Genomic DNA, 18,330 nt, shown 5'->3' with positions numbered 1-18,330 from the left:
AATGCATACAAAGCGAATGAATTAATCTAGCTAGATTTAACTTGTGCATCTGTTGAGTCTCTGTTAGCCTATTCCCATTCTATTCTTCCATGGTGTCATACTCCTGTATCCACGTCTGTGCCATGAAAAGCTTGGAAACCTGACAGAACGAGGTGTTCGGCTAGCTGCGGCATCCATGTTACCGCTGCCTCCGACTGTCCTAGTGAGTGCTCACACCATTCGAAGCTCTTTCACCATGTGAAGCTTTAACGGCCCCAACTAAAATATACGGTAGCAGGGCCAGGCCGACGTAGACGTCGATCGTCTGCACTCTCGTTCGGCCCTATAAAACGCCGGGACGCTCGGCCTCCTCTCGATCGCACAGCAGCCGAGTCTAGCAGAACCCACACCAACAGGCTTGCAGCTAGCTAGCTCAATGGCGGCGACGCGAGCGTGCTTGGTCGCGCTCGTCGTGGCTCTTACGTTTCTCTTCATGGAGGGCCGGGTGACGGCAGAGCCGACGTCTGCCGGGAGTTTAGTGCAGCGCCGGCGGGAAATGGGAAGCCTCCTAAGGCGTCTCAATAAGCCTCCTATCGCAAGCATTCAGGTACATATGTAGTGGTGCGGCGTACGTTCACGTTCAGTTTTTCTTTGCAGGGATAACACCTGATATATTCATCAACTGTTAAGGTAGTACAAAGAACATCAGAAATAAAAAATACATCTAGATCCGTTGCCCACCTAGTGACGACTAGTAACACTGGAGTGAGCCGAAGGCGCGCCGCCATCTTCGCCACTCCCTCATCGGAGCTGGGCAAAGCTTGTTGTAGTAGACAACCGAGAAGTCACCGTGCTAAAGCCCCATAGGACCAGCACACTAGAAATATCAACCGCCACCGATGCAGGGAAGTGTAGATCAGAAGGATCCAACCTGTAGATATATGAAGACAGTCGAACGAACACATGATCCATGCGGATCCACTAAAGATAAACGCCGACCAAATCACGTGAGGTTCGTCGGAGACAAATATCCACACGCCCTTCGATGATGCTAGAAACATCATAGGGATAGGGACTAGGTGGGAAGAACCTACCATCTCTGAGCAGAACACAAACCCTAACAAAACTTAAAAAAATATGAAAAAATAAAGCCCTCTAGCCAGCAAGGGCAGGGATCCAGCACGCCTCCATGGCCCTAAAACCACAGAAGACGATGTAGACAGGAGGCGGCACCAGTGGGAGTCACGAGAAACCCTAGCAAAAGGGTCCTCTTTCTTTCACAAGAAGAGAGAAAACGCAAGACGAGCTGTAACGTTCACGTTCAGTTTGATTGTACGATGCAGGTCTTGCTTCTCTGGTGTTGTACGTCGCTCAGCACACATGCATGATTCACCATGCATGTTTAACTAGCTTGCATTTATTTGGTCCTTGTTTATTTGCATGCTTATCACTAGTTTGCGTGTTCTCAGTTGTTTTCGTCGCTCAGTCTCGCAAGCCATGCAGATGCATGCAAAGGAAACGGGAACATTATAGTACGTAGTACGTGCACGCAAAAGTGGTGCATGCAGGTATGGATACCAGTTACCCACCCTGCACGCTAAAGGTGGCTTAGTTATTAATTCTTCTGCAATTATACAATATAAGCGTACTAAAAGGAAGATTCTAAATGCTGAACGCTCTCGCTTCCAGCCATAGATTCCTTTGTGGTTCATAAGCTAGCGGCCACTCCCAATCAAGTTTTTTTTCTCTCGGCCAGTCTTTTTTGGTAATCAACCGGTTTTACCGGTCCTCTGTTTTTTCGTTACATTTTTTGCTCTCGCTGCCAACGGGACCTACGAAGCAAAATAAGGTAAAATGAGCAGTGGAGCACGGCCGCATAAGCAAGTTCCCTGCTAACCTTAGTACCACAACACACGTTTAGTTACATATAGGGTGCAAATATATTTCTTCCATCCCTTAATTCAAAATTTGTTCTTTCCAGCATTCCAGGTAGCCGGTTTTACGGTGGCCCAACAGTAAAAACCGAAAATGGGAGAGTGCCTTTAACAGCTTTGCATGACCAATATAAAAATGCGAGAACATTATGAGGACACGGTCTTTACTTCAACACATATTTTGTTTTTTGTCCTAACAATTCAGTTTATCTTGTTTCGGCACTAGCACATCGTGTTTCCTCATTTAATTAGTTGCCATGTCAAAATTTATCCTACGTGGATGTCCATTATTCAATGCCTAAGTCCTAAGACATAACCAAAGATCTATTATGTAACACACATGCAGATAATCATGTACCCTAATGTTAACAAGGAGATGGACCCAAACTTTTGTTACTAAATCCAGAAAGATAATCTATTCATATGTAGATCCAATCATATCAATATGTTGGTCCAAATAAGTTTTGACTTTTGGAAACTCATAGATAGAGTATGTAAATGATCCACCGGAGAAAAAAAGGTAGCCTTGCTTGGCTTTTTAGAGACTAACAGACGTACCCAAATGCTAAAAGGTGCACATGCGCTTTTCATATTCATCGCACATGGTAGACATCACTTCTCTCTACATGGTATGAGGACCAAATAAGAAGACATACAAACAAATTACATGTTGTCATTTCCATGGAAACCTTTTTGCTAAAATTGAAAAATGCATTGCTTCAAAATTGAGTGTCTAAATCAAAATCCGATTTCACCATTGTGTTCCTCATAATGAGGTCTTTGAAACTAGATCTCCATGGGCACGTTATGAAAAATATTTTTTTAAACAACTTGCCACAACAAAAACTTTATGGTACAAACATGCATTTCTAACCTAGACTCATAAGCTAAGATTTGTTTTTAAGGAAAACTAGATCCCACGTTTTGTTTCCAGCAATTTTGGATGTTTATCAGCATGAGATCTTCAAAAGTAAGTTTCTATTTTGTTAGTTCTACCAGAGATAGGTATGGAAGCCACTATGAGTATATATCCATGTATGCTTCTAACTTCACCTCACGCCATAAACTGAATCCCTATCATGAGAACAACTGTATTTACAAGTTCAGTAGCATGGGTGAGCTTTCTTCTCAATATGGATGTGGTGATTGTTCATAAACTCCTTGAAAATCAGACAGACTTATTTTCAGAGCACCAAGCTTCATGTGTTCTAGGCCTAAGACTACGTTGGTGTAGGTTCCCCTTATCCTTCCTCTGGCATTCGCCAACCAATTTCTAAATGAGTGTAATTTCGATTCTCTAACAAATCTTCAAAAGTAGATTTCATATGGACATGTTCTCATGGATACATTTAGAAATCAACTTACTGCGATGAAATAAACAGTAAAGGTTCATGGTTAAAATATATATTTTTATGAATGGGTAGACCATCTGTTTTATGAATTTCATGTCCTAAAATAAAACTTCATGGTTAAAAAATATACTTTTATACAATTTTAAGTGTTTGCCCTATTTACTTCAAATGCGAATTAGGGTGATGAAATAAACTTGTAATAAAAACATTTTTTGTATATTATGTCCCTTAAAAGAAATTAGTCTATGCCCTAGGGATCTACAGAAAAATCAATTTTAGTGATATGCAAGAAACTGTTTTTCTGAAACATGATTTTATTTGCCAAATAATGTATTACAAATGATTGACTTATCATTCAAGTAGAAAATTGGTATGAGCTAGAAATCATATTTGCACCACAAAGTTGCTTTTTGTGAATGAGAGTTGCTTTTCAAAATTATTTGTCGAAATATGCTCATGCAGGGTGAGTTTGAAAGATCTCGTTGTAAAACACAACAGAGAAAATTGATTTTTATTTGGAGGTTTGGTTTATAAGTAATGCATTTTTGAATATTCAAAACTAATTTGCATGTCAGTAAAGTCATCTATTTGTCACTCGTTGGCATTTTTTTGTTCTAATTTTGATATGTAGTATGGTATGAGGCGCTCCTGAATTGGGAAAGTGCATGAGCGTTCGTGAGCAGTGTCCAGAGATGTAATCCTATTTTTACTAACATATGGCTTTATTCGAAGAGATGGAATCCTATTCATTTACCAAAATTAAAGGGGCCAAACCAATAGAAATTGCATGCAGTCGAAAAACAAATCCTATTCTACATTACACATCTCCATTCGTAGCATGTAGGAGAGATATATCAGTTTCTAGTTTCCACGCAATATTCTCTACTTTTCCTACATTGTTACAATCACTAATTCCTAGAAATTTACAGAGCCCGGATGGTGATGTCATAGACTGTGTGCACATCTCCAAACAACCTGCATTCGACCATCCTCTCCTCAAGAACCATACTATACAGGTGACAGTTTGCACATCATTTCCCATTTCATATCACTATAATTGTAGAAAGTTGTAGTGCCCGCTAATATCACACACACATGTATCATGATATCACTCGATTGTCACCTTTCAGATGCGACCTTCTTACAACCCAAGAGGCATGCATCATGACTCCAACATCACAACCCATGCAATCACCCAAATATGGCATCAAAATGGCATGTGCCCTGAGAACACCATACCAATCCGAAGGACCAAGGAGGAGGATCTCCTAAGGGCCAGTTCCATTAGGAGGTTCGGCAAGAAGATGCCTAGGAGCATCCCACACCTCAATCCAACCAATGACACTGACACACCCAATATATTGAGGGGCCACCAGGTGAAAAACACCATATCATTAATCAAATTCATATGATTAATAATCTTCTTCTTAGATTGTTACTATTGTTATTTTCAAAATTTCTTATTTAACTTTGTTTTCTCTCCCATTGAGAAGCATGCTGTCGCCTCTGCACAATATGACAAGTGCTACGGAACCAAAAGCACCTTCAATTTGTGGAAACCATGGATTGCAAGGGGCAATGACTTTAGCTTAACCCAATTTTGGATCACTGGGGGTTCCTACAATGGCAACAGCCTCAATACCATTGAAGCGGGATGGCAGGTGAGACCTCAAAAGGAATAAATATACATACCTTCATAAAATATCTATTAAACTCTACCTTTTAGCTTCCGTGCATGATATATGTGGGTTTGAAAGGGCCAGAGCGTAAGAATGAGGTAGACTAGATTCTCCATTAATACAATATGTTCTCTTTCTTAAGCTATTCTAGTAGCATTGTTTTTAATACCTAAGGGCATGTTGACAACTTAAAGTGTATATAACTTTTGTATTTATACATGACCATTTCATCAATAGATATTAATAAATATACCTTGTATTAAATTTAATAATTAAATAGGATATTAAAACACAACTGAATCAAGTTGAATCTCGAGTTCAAAAAAGGATACGAACACACAACTAAATCAATTTGAATCTGGAGTAATCACAATTCATGAGTTGCTAATCTTGAGGAAACCTACCCTGAAAAACAAACAAGTTTCAAACTTATTCATGTCCTAAACAAGTGCTTCTCTTCACATAGGCCATCAAATTGTGGCTCACGAAAGAGAAATTTTGCCTAAAGAAGGGGACACAAATAATTAATCTTGGGAAGACATAGCACAAAAAGAAATAAATTCTTCATCCAGTTCATGGATTTCAATATTAGTACAACCCTCATATAGTCCATGGAATTGCAACTCATAGGAGATGAACCTTGACTTTTAGAAGACGACAACTTGAAATTCCAAACTAGATCATTTCTCACGTAAAAACAGTAATACTCCATGCATTATTCCTCACAAGGCATATTTCCTTCATTACGAAAAGGTTTTGACAAATATTTATCCCATTAATATGTCAATTATGTTACAAAAATATAATCATAACTAAATACTTATGAATATTACTCTTAAATATGATTCATGTATTAAAATAATTATTGGCCAAAGCATTGTCAAGGCAAAGTAAATAAGCCTAGCAATTTCGAATAGAGGTGGTTTGAAAAATGAAAGATCCTCTCAAGAATCAATCAAAGAGAAGTTGAATAAAAGCGATCGTCTTGGAGAAGAATATTGATAGGGAATAGATGATTACAAAACCGAATACTACCATAAACACAAAAAATAAACATAGATGGAATACCCATCAATAATGTATCCTATACTCATATGCATGGTGGGTTCAAAATTGTCAACTTACTCCTAGTAATGAGAGGTATATTTTGAATCCACAATGTTAATTCTCACGAAATGCACTAGAAAAATAGATAAATTCTAGATATTCCCACTAATAAATTCAAAACAAATACTATTTGTTGAGACACTTGCCATGGGATCATACTCGGTGCTAAAGTTCCCATGTATGTTACTATAAATAATAACCTAAAGTGGTCTCATAAATTAAAATGTAAGTGACCCACCATTTCCGTTATGAGAATAGTATTAAATCACCCTCTAAATCTGCATCCATATTATCCACGTCTTGTATTTAATCTAAAGTAACTCCTAAATAGTCATCTCAGTCAACTACCTTTGCCTTTATTAGAAATAATATGAAATAAACATACAAATTTACATCTACATTACCCACATCTACCATTACAAAGATAATCTTCAATCCCAGGTAGTAGAACAAAGAGGAGCTGCATATTTTCCTTATTGGAGAGGAATCAAGGTCCATCTCATTAGGGCCGAACATTTAGTCTCGTTCCCGATAATAATAGGGAACATATGTTCTTGTTCTGTTTTTCTTTCTTGCAATTCTGTGAACTTTGAGTGCATCATTTCCTCCATTTCTCGGAACTTATCGCGGAATCTAGGCCCACTAGGACTCGGCAGGATTTCTTGAAAATCAAGCTCTCTCAGGGGTGGAAGCCACCCCCACTACTCGATGTTATCACTCTACATGATTCGACAATGGATTTGTCTTCCTCATCTGCATCTAATTACCCATCTTGAACATTATGTAAAATAGTCTATGCCTCTAAATAAACATCTAAATTATTGATTTGTCCTTATTATTATTATTATTATTATTATTATTAGATACTTCAAAATAACACCATAAAGAATAGTCTAAGTTACCAATCCTTGCCATTATGAAGAGAACGTTAGCTATATGTACATATTGTTCCAAAATCAAACTCAGTACACTTGCATGTCGTTTCTCACTAGTGGTGGAGCAAGGACGGAGTGAGTATCAGGTTGGGCCTTAGGCCAAACTCGTGTTATATTGCCAAACAATGCCAAAAGTTAAAGATTCATTTAAGAAATATGGCACGACGACCTAGGCCGCGACCCTGGCAACCCAGATCATGTCTTAGCCGAGTGTCAACATGCAAACCATGCATGCATGTTAGGTAGCTAGGAAATTAACATATCCTTCTTTGTGTTTTGCAATCACTAAAGATATTTCCGTAATGAGTTAGACGACAACCAACAATCCATGTTAAACTATTAATGTTTTATGTCAAGAAAAATGTTAATTAAGTAAATTTATTATATCTAGACTAAATTGTTATAACATATTTACATTGTAAACACTCAAACTTTATTTTTTAAAGTAGGTGACTTACCGTTCTTTGATAGCATAAACACATCTTATCATGCAATGTGTGTTGTCTAAAATGTTAGTTTATACCACTTTACTAATCCAGAGTGGAGTTCAGGACATTATATATATTCTTAACATTTTGTTGTTTCAACTTAACACATGGACGAATAAAGTTACTATAGATTAAACTACGAATCCAAAATTTGGATTCATGAAATCATGATGGATGGCTACAACAAGAGTAGACATAGCTCAAGCTAAGTTATCAAATTAACAATTGCCAAACACACACAAAGGAGCGCAATGCAAATGAAAAAAACTATATCAATATTATAAAGGGATTTCCTAGATATATCATAATGGATATGTATGGTGTACATCTAAAGGGAGTCAACTGAACAAGCAAGCAACATCACATTGCATCAGCCATCACATGTGCAGAAGGGATAAGATGCAGCTGCCAGTGGAACATAATCAAGACTTTGGATAAAGGATGGAAAAGCGAGATTCCACGGGCATTTCTCATACCGGTGCACTTACTAGCAAGGTGTCACACTATATTTGCATAATCTCAATTGAAGGAAGGGGTAAACAAGCTATATTCAAAGACTTATATTATTTTGTTTTTTCCGTTTGTTGTTGCGAAAGGAAAACTGCAATCTCTCTCTCTCTCTCTCTCTCTATGTGTGTGTGTGTCTATGAATTATATATCTATCTATGTCGTCCACCTAAAAAAATCCCATGTGGTCATTCTTAGGTATAGATATTATACAAGTCCTATGCATTTTGTAATGGTCTAGTTAGTTGTGCAATATCCTTCATTTTGGCTAATGGCCTTGTGGTCTCTAAATGTTTTCAGGTTTATCCAAATCTATATAGCGATAGCAATACAAGACTATTCATCTACTGGACTGTAAGATAAACATCAATTTATTTTAATTAATACTAATATTGAGACCTTCTCTCCTAAGGTTTGGAATAGTACCAAAATACTAATTTTCTATTGTATGTAATATGTAGCGTGATGCATATCAATCAACAGGATGTTACAACCTACTGTGCTCAGGCTTCATCCAAACAAGCAATCAGATCACAATTGGCGGCAGTATCTCCCCAATGTCCACCTATGGTGGCACACAATATGACATCGATATTTTAGTTTGGAAGGTAAAAACACAATAAGCTTTGAAATCATAAATATTTAGTTACGTGCACATACCAATTCAATTAAAATGGTCAAGCTGCTAGTGGAAAGTGAAAATTCACCTATACTTTAACATTACCCCTGATGCGCATGCTCCCTTATACCCAAACGTTCAAATAGGAGTCTCATTTCATTTTATTACATCCACTAGGATTTAAACTTGAGACCTCTCGCTTTGAGTTGCATGCACTGACTAGTTTAAGCCAAAAACTTATGTTCACTTATACTTCAACATTAAGCATACAACATAAAATTCATGAGTGGACATAGAGAATCCATGCCAACCACTTGTTCTTAGGGAAACTATGTTTCCTAGCATGTTTTGGCTCAATAATGGAGTAGAGGTTGTCCCATGCACGTCTCATATTTCTCCGCCAAAGCAATGATGTCAAGCTGGCTATTGAACAAGGGGCTCTTTCAAGTTACTCCCCTTACCCGGTTAGAGTTGGGAAAAATATATATGTTCCACATATTTTAACTAGGGTATAGTAGTTAAGACATTCTAATATTATATTGACTCTCAACTAATGACAACACATCATATGAACTTTTATGGAAAGCTTGCCCCACCACATGATCCTCTGGTAGCATAGAAGGACAGATTTTTTTACCCTAGATGCATTCTTGCATGCATCGTCAAGATCACGTCTCGTTCATGTACATGCACAATTACATAGAAGGTTAGTCCTTCTCTTTCCTGTTTGATTGGTCGACTCGATTTTGTTAGAACTCAAGTAAGGAACATATTGTTACCATGCAAGTCTTTTACATCACAAATCGATTACTCAATACACCTATAATCCATGTCATATTTGAGCTCAGTACAAAAAACACTCATCCTTGTCAGCTCACCCTAGCCCATTAATGTTCCCTTTTTGGCCATTGTTTTGGCACTTAAGGGATTTAAAACATATTGGCGGGTCATAATTAATCATGTTTGTTATATTATCTAGTAAGCTAATTTTGGCTTGCAGGACCAAGCGGGGGGCAATTGGTGGCTGCAAGTGGGAGGCGATTATGTGGGGTATTGGCCATCATCCATCTTCTCCTACTTGGCAGATAGTGCCTCTACCGTCATGTGGGGCGGCGAGGTATTTTCACCTGATGCCGGCCAAACTTCCACACATATGGGCAGTGGACACTTCCCGAATGAAGGGTTCGGTAAGGCGAGTCACATCAAGAACATTCAAGTGGTAGATTCGTCCAACTGTCTCAATCCCCCAAGTGATGTGGGCTTGATAACTGAGCAGAACAACTGTTATAACGTGCAAAGTGACACCTATGGCGACTGGGGCACTTACATCTACTATGGTGGCCCTGGCAATAACCATAACTGCCCATGACGGGTTCCAGTTTAGTAATATAATGCTTAATGCATTACTTTTGGCCCAATATGCATTGCTAGGGTCAGTACTAATGCAAAAATATGGGCTATCAAGTATGTTGTAATGCTCACTTGTTGTGTGTATGGACGCATTAATAAGAGGCGTGATCAAGCTTTATAAGCTCACAACATATGTATTCATATTTCACCGCATGATTGGAAATATATGGAATAAGCAGTTTTTATCATTTGTAGTTATAATTATATAGGCACTGCAGCTAAATATTCTATATTGATAATAGTTTTTGTAAGGATACACATATTACATCCATGAGTAGAGACACTAGCAACAAGATTTTTTGGAGCTCAAAATATTTTTTTCAGCAAAGAAATAAATATGATTATATTTATCACTAGACCTTAAAGATACATTAAGAAAATAATATTGACCAAGAAAATTTCTCTCTCTCAATGCAACTAATTTTTCCAAATGGGGACGTGTTCGTCTATAATTAAGCATTTTTTCTTTTCCATGGACTGAGTTTCTGCTAAACTAGAAAATATATTTTATCATTCTACATGGAGCAATGCGATCTTGAGGAAGCTTTCTACTCTTAATAGACAATGCCCTCGCATTTGCGAGGCCTACTAGTCTAGTTTTTTTTTTTCCTAAAACAACTAGTGAGTTATATGAAGACAATATATATTCTAGTTCGTTACTATAAAATTTCTATGTGGGAATTACTAGATTTTTACTTTTGACAACTAAAACAAAAATTCTAGCGTTGGACCACTCGGAGTCTATAATACCAACTTCACAATGTTTGAATGCTTAGTCTTGTTGATGCAAGGAAAAAGGTCCATCTGGGGTGTGCAATGGTCATATAGAGAGAATAAACCTTGCTTACTGATGCCCTTTAAAACCGATTTCGATAGCAGAAAGGTTTCGTACCTTTTTTGCAAGGATTGACCCCTGAGTTATCAAAACCATGAGAGGATGTCCACTACGACAGTGGCTCTAACAAGCTTTTGCGAAAGAATACATTCTAGTTTTGTAACCGGGCCTTAACAACCTTACGGGTGTAAACACTTAGAATTAAAACATGGATGGGTATGCGGACTTGATTCTTACAACCATATATTTGCGCTAGGGATCATCATGGTATTGATTTGTGTTAAGACACCTGTTAAGATGTGCTTGTCCAGGATGCAATGGGGATGTGTCAAAATTACGTCTTGACCTGTGCATACCTGCATCAAAAGTCAGTTGTCCAACCGCATGCCCTTACCATCGTGCAGGGTTACCTCGGTTACTAGATGACCCATTGCGTCAATTAGCACAGAGAGCAACTGCAATCTGCACGTTAATCAAACTATATGAAACATAAAATGAAAGATAAGTGAACTATTTGAAGAGACAAACTATCAAACCATCACTCGGAAGTTAAACGAACTATTTGAAACATAAAGCGGAAGTTAAGTGAATCGACCAACTATAGGCCGGATGTTAAAGAAACTACTTGAAGGTTTATTAGAAACGTGAAAAGGAATTTAAATGAACTACTGGAAGGATGTTTATTTTGAATGGTCTGAAAACCATTATGCTTCCGGGTAGACTACCATGTCCAAGTACCATGAAACTTAGCCCACGTAGAAAATTTGTTTTCTTTGTCATAAGGGTATCCCCTTCCTTCAGTGGGTTTCGCTGCCATAGCAACACCTCTGGAGGCAGCTCGGTTGGGCAAGCCGGCAATACCACACGCATTCCAAAATAGGGGTAGATGCTCGAACCAAACCATCTGACCATGCTAAATGGCATAAAAAAGAAGGGCATGCATTCACGTAAATGCCATAGAGGCATGGCCAGGAATGTCAACATACACTACAGACATAATTTCACTGTAAAAATCAATGCTCTTAACGCCCTATCCCTTTAGTCCCGGTTCTTACATGAACCGGGACAGATGGGCCTCCACGTGGCCGGTGCGGCGAGCCCAGGCAGGAGGGCCTTTGGTCCCGGTTGGTGGCACTAACCGGGACCAATAGGCATCCACGCGTTAGCATTTCAGGGGCTGGGGTTTTTTTTTGAAGGGGGGGGGGGGGGGGGGGGGGGTTGTGGGTTTTGGGGGGTTAATTTAGGTGTTTCATATATTGTGTTAGCTAGTTAATTAATAGAGAGAAGTGTCCTCTCTTATCTCCGTGCTTGGTCGATGCTACGTACTATATATGTATAGAGAGGACTAGACACGCTAGCTAGTAAGCAAATGAAGGAAACAGAAGATCGTCATGAACATATGCATACAGAGAGAAGTGATATCGACCACCTCTCCTTCTCCGAGAGATTGGTCGAACAACAAGTTCTCGTATATCTATCCGACACTACCGGCTACATATATACAATAATTATCTCTTACAATATAATCTCCTAATTATATATGAACACAGGGTCCACATAGTATTCCCCGTTTTCAGCGATCACGTGGTCAAGGAAGAATGCTGCCAATTCCTCTTGAATTGCTCGCATACGATCTGGTGGTAGGAGTTCATCCCGCATCCGAAAGATCCAATTTGAAGAAGGGGGTCAATACATATATATATGAATAAATGAAACTCAACACAAATGATGGTAATAAAATAAAATTGTGAATATTATTGCTTACGCACTTCATATTGTTCGTCAGAGTAGCCCCGCTCACAGGTCGTGTGGCGGATGGACTCGCAAATGTAGTATCCATAGAAATCATTCCCTTGTTCCTGCCACAACCACTTTACAAGAAATAGAGGTCAATCAAACTGATAAGCAAGCATGCTAAATGGTATTGATGAAACTAGCGCTTGAATCACTAGGAGATGCGCGGAACATGCTACTATAGTACTTACTTTCGGGTGTCTAAATTGCAGCTTCTTCGGCAGTCCCGGAGCTTTTTTGGTGAATTTTCTCCAAACCCTGCCAGACAAAGAAAACAATTACTTGATATCAGGAAATGAACAAAGTTGCTGATATGGTGGATAATGATCGATTTAACTTACTTCTCGAGCATTTGAGTCATGTCCGCATATTCCTGGGGATCTTTTCGTCTCGAGTCTAAGACGGTTACTACTCCCTGCTCAAGCTTAATCTCTAGGAGAATATAGTGGAAGCTGCGCACGCATGCATAAGTCATCAATTACATTACTATAACCTGGACTAATAAGGGAAACCGAATATGCACAAGACAGTAACACTCACTTGAAGTTGTAAGGAAAGAGTATTATATCTTTGTTTTCATTTATTACCAACGATCATAGCAAGTTGGCCTCGGTATTTTCGGCATGATATTTAACCTTAGTTGCATCTATGAGATTTGTGTTAATGAACCCAATATCACCGATTTGTCTTTTCTTCAATTCGGCGATCTTCAATCTGCATAATATAGTGAGGATAATTATAAATACATGCAATGAAAGAGCTGACCTATATAGAGAGACTTAATGACAGAAGTAGTACTACTTACAGACAGTAGCAAGTGACCGTTGATTTATCGAGGGCCTTTTGATTGAAAAACTGGAAGAACTTCTCAAATGGAACATTCAACAGTTCAATTCCAACGAGGTCATGCTCCTCTTTAACTCTCAGCGTCAAAGTATTCCTCCCCCAGACTCTCTGCAGGTTTTCATGTACCAATCATGGAATCTTCGCATCATCGTTGTTAGAGATCTTTCATCTTTGACGAGAGGCTTCCCGTACTCGTATCTGTGTTCCTCCACCTCCAAGAAATCATAATGTACATCGTCGGGCAGGTAATCTCCAAGATTGCTATAACCGGGCACCATCCTCGGATCATTAGCGACGATGTCGCTAGAAACCTTGAGCGGGGGGCACGATTGGTTCGCTTGTTCGCCGAGCTGGGCAATTTTTTTCCCAGCTCGTCGTTCTTTTAACCTTTGATCACTAACAGTACTTGCCGACCGCTCCGCTTCGACAAATGTGTTTGCAATAATGCGCTCATAGTTGCCTTTCGGCGGAGACTTTGGTGGTTTTGTCAGGGCAGCCAGAGTGCGCTTCGCTTTCACCGGATGTACCTTCTCCTCCGGAGGTGGATGTTTCTTTGCTTTCACCCCTTGAAAGAAGTTCGTCACTTCGGCTCGCACGATCTTTGCGTTCTCCTCCGGGGTCCTCTCGTATGGTAACTTCTCTGGAGTCTTCAGAGAAGGACCGAATCTGTATTGCCTCCCGCCTCTGGCTGTACTGCTAGACGCCGGCAGAGCAGACGGAGCGGCTGCAGCTGTCTTCTTTCCTTGCTTACGAGGCGGAGGAGAAGGACTACGACGCGCCGGAGCAGCCGGAGCGGCGGCGGGTCTCTTCCGCCATTGCTGACGAGGCGGAGAAGGAGGAGGCTGGCTGCTCGGGCGCGCCGGCGCAGCGGAGAAGGAGGCGGAGTGCCGCCACGCGCCGGAGAAGGAGGCTGAGTGCCCTGATCACTCGCCGGAGGAGGAGGCGGAGGAGGAGGCGGAGTGCCCTTACTCGCCGGAGGAGGAGGAGGAGGCGGAGGCGTCCAGTTCGGAAGGTTGATGAGCTCCTTCCGCCATAGGCATGGAGTCTTCAGAGCAGAACCCAGCCGAGTCTCCCCTTCACCGTTAAGGTGGTCAAGCTGGAGGTCCTCAAATCCCTCCGTTATTTCATCCACCGTCACCCTAGCATATCCTTCTGGAATCGGACGACAGTGAAAAGTTGCGCCGGGTTCAGGAGGTCGAACAGAGCCGACAGCCACCTTGACTTTGAAGTTCTGCCATTGCGTCATAAGGTGGCAATGTTGAGACTCCGTGATAGCATCCACGGGGTAGCTAGCAGGAGCCGTCAAGACATGCTCCGGCTGAAGGAGCTCGGTGGAAGCCACGCTGCTTCTCCGCTGAGATGGCGGGGTAGCTTCAGGGGTAGTTTCGGTAGGTCGCTTGCTGCGAGCTATGTCTCGTTCCTCTAGCGCTTGAACCCTTTCTCTCACAAAATGATAGTAAATCTCAATATGTTTAGTTCTTTCATGGAAGACAGGATTGGCAGACAAATATGTAGCATTGAGATTATCACACCAAAGACATGGAGTTTGTGTACGACATAATCCATGCTCCTTCAGCATGGACTTAACCTAGATAATTTATGTTGTTGCATTTGCAAGTGCCTTATATTCTCCTTCAGTACTTGTCCTTTAGACTGCGGCCTGCTTCTTCGCACATGTGGAAATCAAATTAGGGCCAAAGAAAACAACATATCGACTCGTTCATCATTTGTGGTCTAAACACCCTTCCCAGTTAGAGTCAGAGAAAGCACTGGAAAGGGTAGATGATGACCTGTTCAAAGTCTGGGCAACACTCAAAGTGTTTCTTATGTATTTCAATATGCGTTTGGCAGCATTCCAATGAGCAGATGTTGGTGCATGAAGCAACTGGCAAACCTTATTAACTGCAAATGAGATGTCTGCTACCTCTTGAGCTTGCGTTGGTTTTCCCTTGAAGAGGAAAGGGTGATGCAGCAAAGTAGCGTAAGTATTTCCCTCAGTTTTGAGAACCAAGGTATCAATCCAGTAGGAGACGATGCACAAGTCACCAAATACCTGCACAAACAATCAAGAACTTGCAACCAACGCGATAAAGGGGTTGTCAATCCCTTCACGATCACTCGCAAAATTGAGATCTAATAGAGATAGATAAAATGAAAGATAAGTGAACTATTTGAAGAGACAAACTATCAAACCATCACTCGGAAGTTAAACAAACTATTTGAAACATAAAGCGAAAGTTAAGTGAATCGACCAACTGATGTTAAAGAAACTACTTGAAGGTTTATTAGAAACGTGAAAAGGAATTTAAATGAACTACTGGAAGGATGTTTATTTTGAATGGTCTGAAAACCATTATGCTTCCGGGTAGACTACCATGTCCAAGTACCATGAAACTTAGCCCACGTAGAAAATTTGTTTTCTTTGTCATAAGGGTATCCCCTTCCTTCAGTGGGTTTCGCTGCCATAGCAACACCTCTGGAGGCAGCTCGGTTGGGCAAGCCGGCAATACCACACGCATTCCAAAATAGGGGTAGATGCTCGAACCAAACCATCTGACCAGGCTAAATGGCATAAAAAAGAAGGGCATGCATTCACGTAAATGCCATAGAGGCATGGCCAGGAATGTCAACATACACTACAGACATAATTTCACTGTAAAAATCAATGCTCTTAACAAGCATATCATCATCACTTTAATCATAAAGATTATCATGTTTATTCCAATCATACAAGCCAGGCTGGAAACAAGCTAGTCGAGAACAAGAAAAAGGCCGGCCAACCACAACACTAGACACCAATGTCCCCGCAAAAACAAGAAAACCTTAGACCGAACGGCCATGGAGGCACTTAACGACCGCAATGCGAGTCGACCAGACCCCACGATGTTCAAAGCAAGAGTACATAAGCTGAACCTCACCAACCGATCAGGCTAAGCGACACGGAAAAGTAGGACAAACATTCACAGACATGCTAGATGGGCAGGGCCAGGAGCGGTAACAGGGACTACATAAATAGTGCCACAATAAAAAGCAATAACTTCATCACTTGAATCATAAAGATAAGTGGCCTAACCGCCCTTTCTAGCCATACTTGCCCTGGTCATTTGCAGTAGTCCTGCACCATGAGTCATTGCCATGAGCATTGATACTGCAGATGATCCACTGTCACTAGTAAAAAAAGGGTCATCTGTCCCGGTTGGTAAGGGCCTTTTGTCCCGGTTGTTGAACCGGGATTAAAGGGTCGTTACTAACGCCCTATCCCTTTAGTCCCAGTTCTTACACGAACTGGGACAGATGGGCCTCCACGTGGCCGGTGCGGCGAGCCCAGGCAGGAGGGCCTTTGGTCCCGGTTGGTGGCACTAACCGGGACCAATAGGCATCCACGTGTCAGCATTTCAGGGGCTGGGGTTTTTTTTTGAAGGGGGGGGGGTTGTGGGTTTTGGGGGGTTAATTTAGGTGTTTCATATATTGTGTTAGCTAGTTAATTAATAGAGAGAAGCGTCCTCTCTTATCTCCGTGCTTGGTCGATGCTACGTACTATATATGTATAGAGAGGACTAGACACGCTAGCTAGTAAGCAAATGAAGGAAACAGAAGATCGTCATGAACATATGCATACAGAGAGAAGTGATATCGACCACCTCTCCTTCTCCGAGAGATTGGTCGAACAACAAGTTCTCGTATATCTATCCGACACTACCGGCTACATATATACAATAATTATCTCTTACAATATAATCTCCTAATTATATATGAACACAGGGTCCACATAGTATTCCCCGTTTTCAGCGATCACGTGGTCAAGGAAGAATGCTGCCAATTCCTCTTGAATTGCTCGCATACGATCTGGTGGTAGGAGTTCATCCCGCATCCGGAAGATCCAATTTGAAGAAGGGGGTCAATACATATATATATGAATAAATGAAACTCAACACAAATGATGGTAATAAAATAAAATTGTGAATATTATTGCTTACGCACTTCATATTGTTCGTCAGAGTAGCCCCGCTCACAGGTCGTGTGGCGGATGGACTCGCAAATGTAGTATCCATAGAAATCATTCCCTTGTTCCTGCCACAACCACTTTACAAGAAATAGAGGTCAATCAAACTGATAAGCAAGCATGCTAAATGGTATTGATGAAACTAGCGCTTGAATCACTAGGAGATGCGCGGAACATGCTACTATAGTACTTACTTTCGGGTGTCTAAATTGCAGCTTCTTCGGCAGTCCCGGAGCTTTTTTGGTGAATTTTCTCCAAACCCTGCCAGACAAAGAAAACAATTACTTGATATCAGGAAATGAACAAAGTTGCTGATATGGTGGATAATGATCGATTTAACTTACTTCTCGAGCATTTGAGTCATGTCCGCATAGTCCTGGGGATCTTTTCGTCTCGAGTCTAAGACGGTTACTAGTCCCTGCTCAAGCTTAATCTCTAGGAGAATATAGTGGAAGCTGCGCACGCATGCATAAGTCATCAATTACATTACTATAACCTGGACTAATAAGGGAAACCGAATATGCACAAGACAGTAACACTCACTTGAAGTTGTAAGGAAAGAGTATTATATCTTTGTTTTCATTTATTACCAATGATCATAGCAAGTTGGCCTCGGTATTTTCGGCATGATATTTAACCTTAGTTGCATCTATGAGATTTGTGTTAATGAACCCAATATCACCGATTTGTCTTTTCTTCAATTCGGCGATCTTCAATCTGCATAATATAGTGAGGATAATTATAAATACATGCAATGAAAGAGCTGACCTATATAGAGAGACTTAATGACAGAAGTAGTACTACTTACAGACAGTAGCAAGTGACCGTTGATTTATCGAGGG

At 40.5% G+C, this 18,330-nt stretch overlaps 1 protein-coding gene across 1 annotated transcript; it reads left to right on the top strand.

Moving 5' to 3' along the window:
* The first annotated feature begins 348 nt into the window (after positions 1 to 348).
* On the top strand, positions 349 to 10,198 carry LOC109747600 (protein neprosin). Its single transcript, XM_020306631.4, has 7 exons — positions 349 to 586; positions 4,195 to 4,281; positions 4,396 to 4,641; positions 4,759 to 4,926; positions 8,282 to 8,335; positions 8,443 to 8,589; positions 9,601 to 10,198. The coding sequence occupies exons 1-7, from the start codon at positions 416 to 418 to the stop codon at positions 9,967 to 9,969; spliced, it is 1,242 nt and encodes a 413-aa protein (XP_020162220.1). The 5' UTR covers positions 349 to 415; the 3' UTR covers positions 9,970 to 10,198.
* The last annotated feature ends 8,132 nt before the right edge of the window (positions 10,199 to 18,330 follow it).

Source organism: Aegilops tauschii, chromosome 5, assembly GCF_002575655.3.
Source record: "Aegilops tauschii subsp. strangulata cultivar AL8/78 chromosome 5, Aet v6.0, whole genome shotgun sequence".
Taxonomy (NCBI): domain Eukaryota; kingdom Viridiplantae; phylum Streptophyta; class Magnoliopsida; order Poales; family Poaceae; genus Aegilops; species Aegilops tauschii.
The sequence above is the reverse complement of the archived record's forward strand: the minus strand, read 5'-3'. Positions and strand labels throughout refer to the sequence as shown.

What these genes read in the sequence shown, in the direction of transcription:
- LOC109747600 (XM_020306631.4), top strand. Translation starts at nt 416, where the DNA reads ATGGCGGCGACGCGAGCGTGCTTGGTCGCGCTCGTCGTGGCTCTTACG. An exon ending in CTCCTATCGCAAGCATTCAG is followed by an intron (nt 587 to 4,194) that starts GTACATATGTAG and finishes AGAAATTTACAG; the next exon opens with AGCCCGGATGGTGATGTCAT. An exon ending in CCATTGAAGCGGGATGGCAG is followed by an intron (nt 4,927 to 8,281) that starts GTGAGACCTCAA and finishes AAATGTTTTCAG; the next exon opens with GTTTATCCAAATCTATATAG.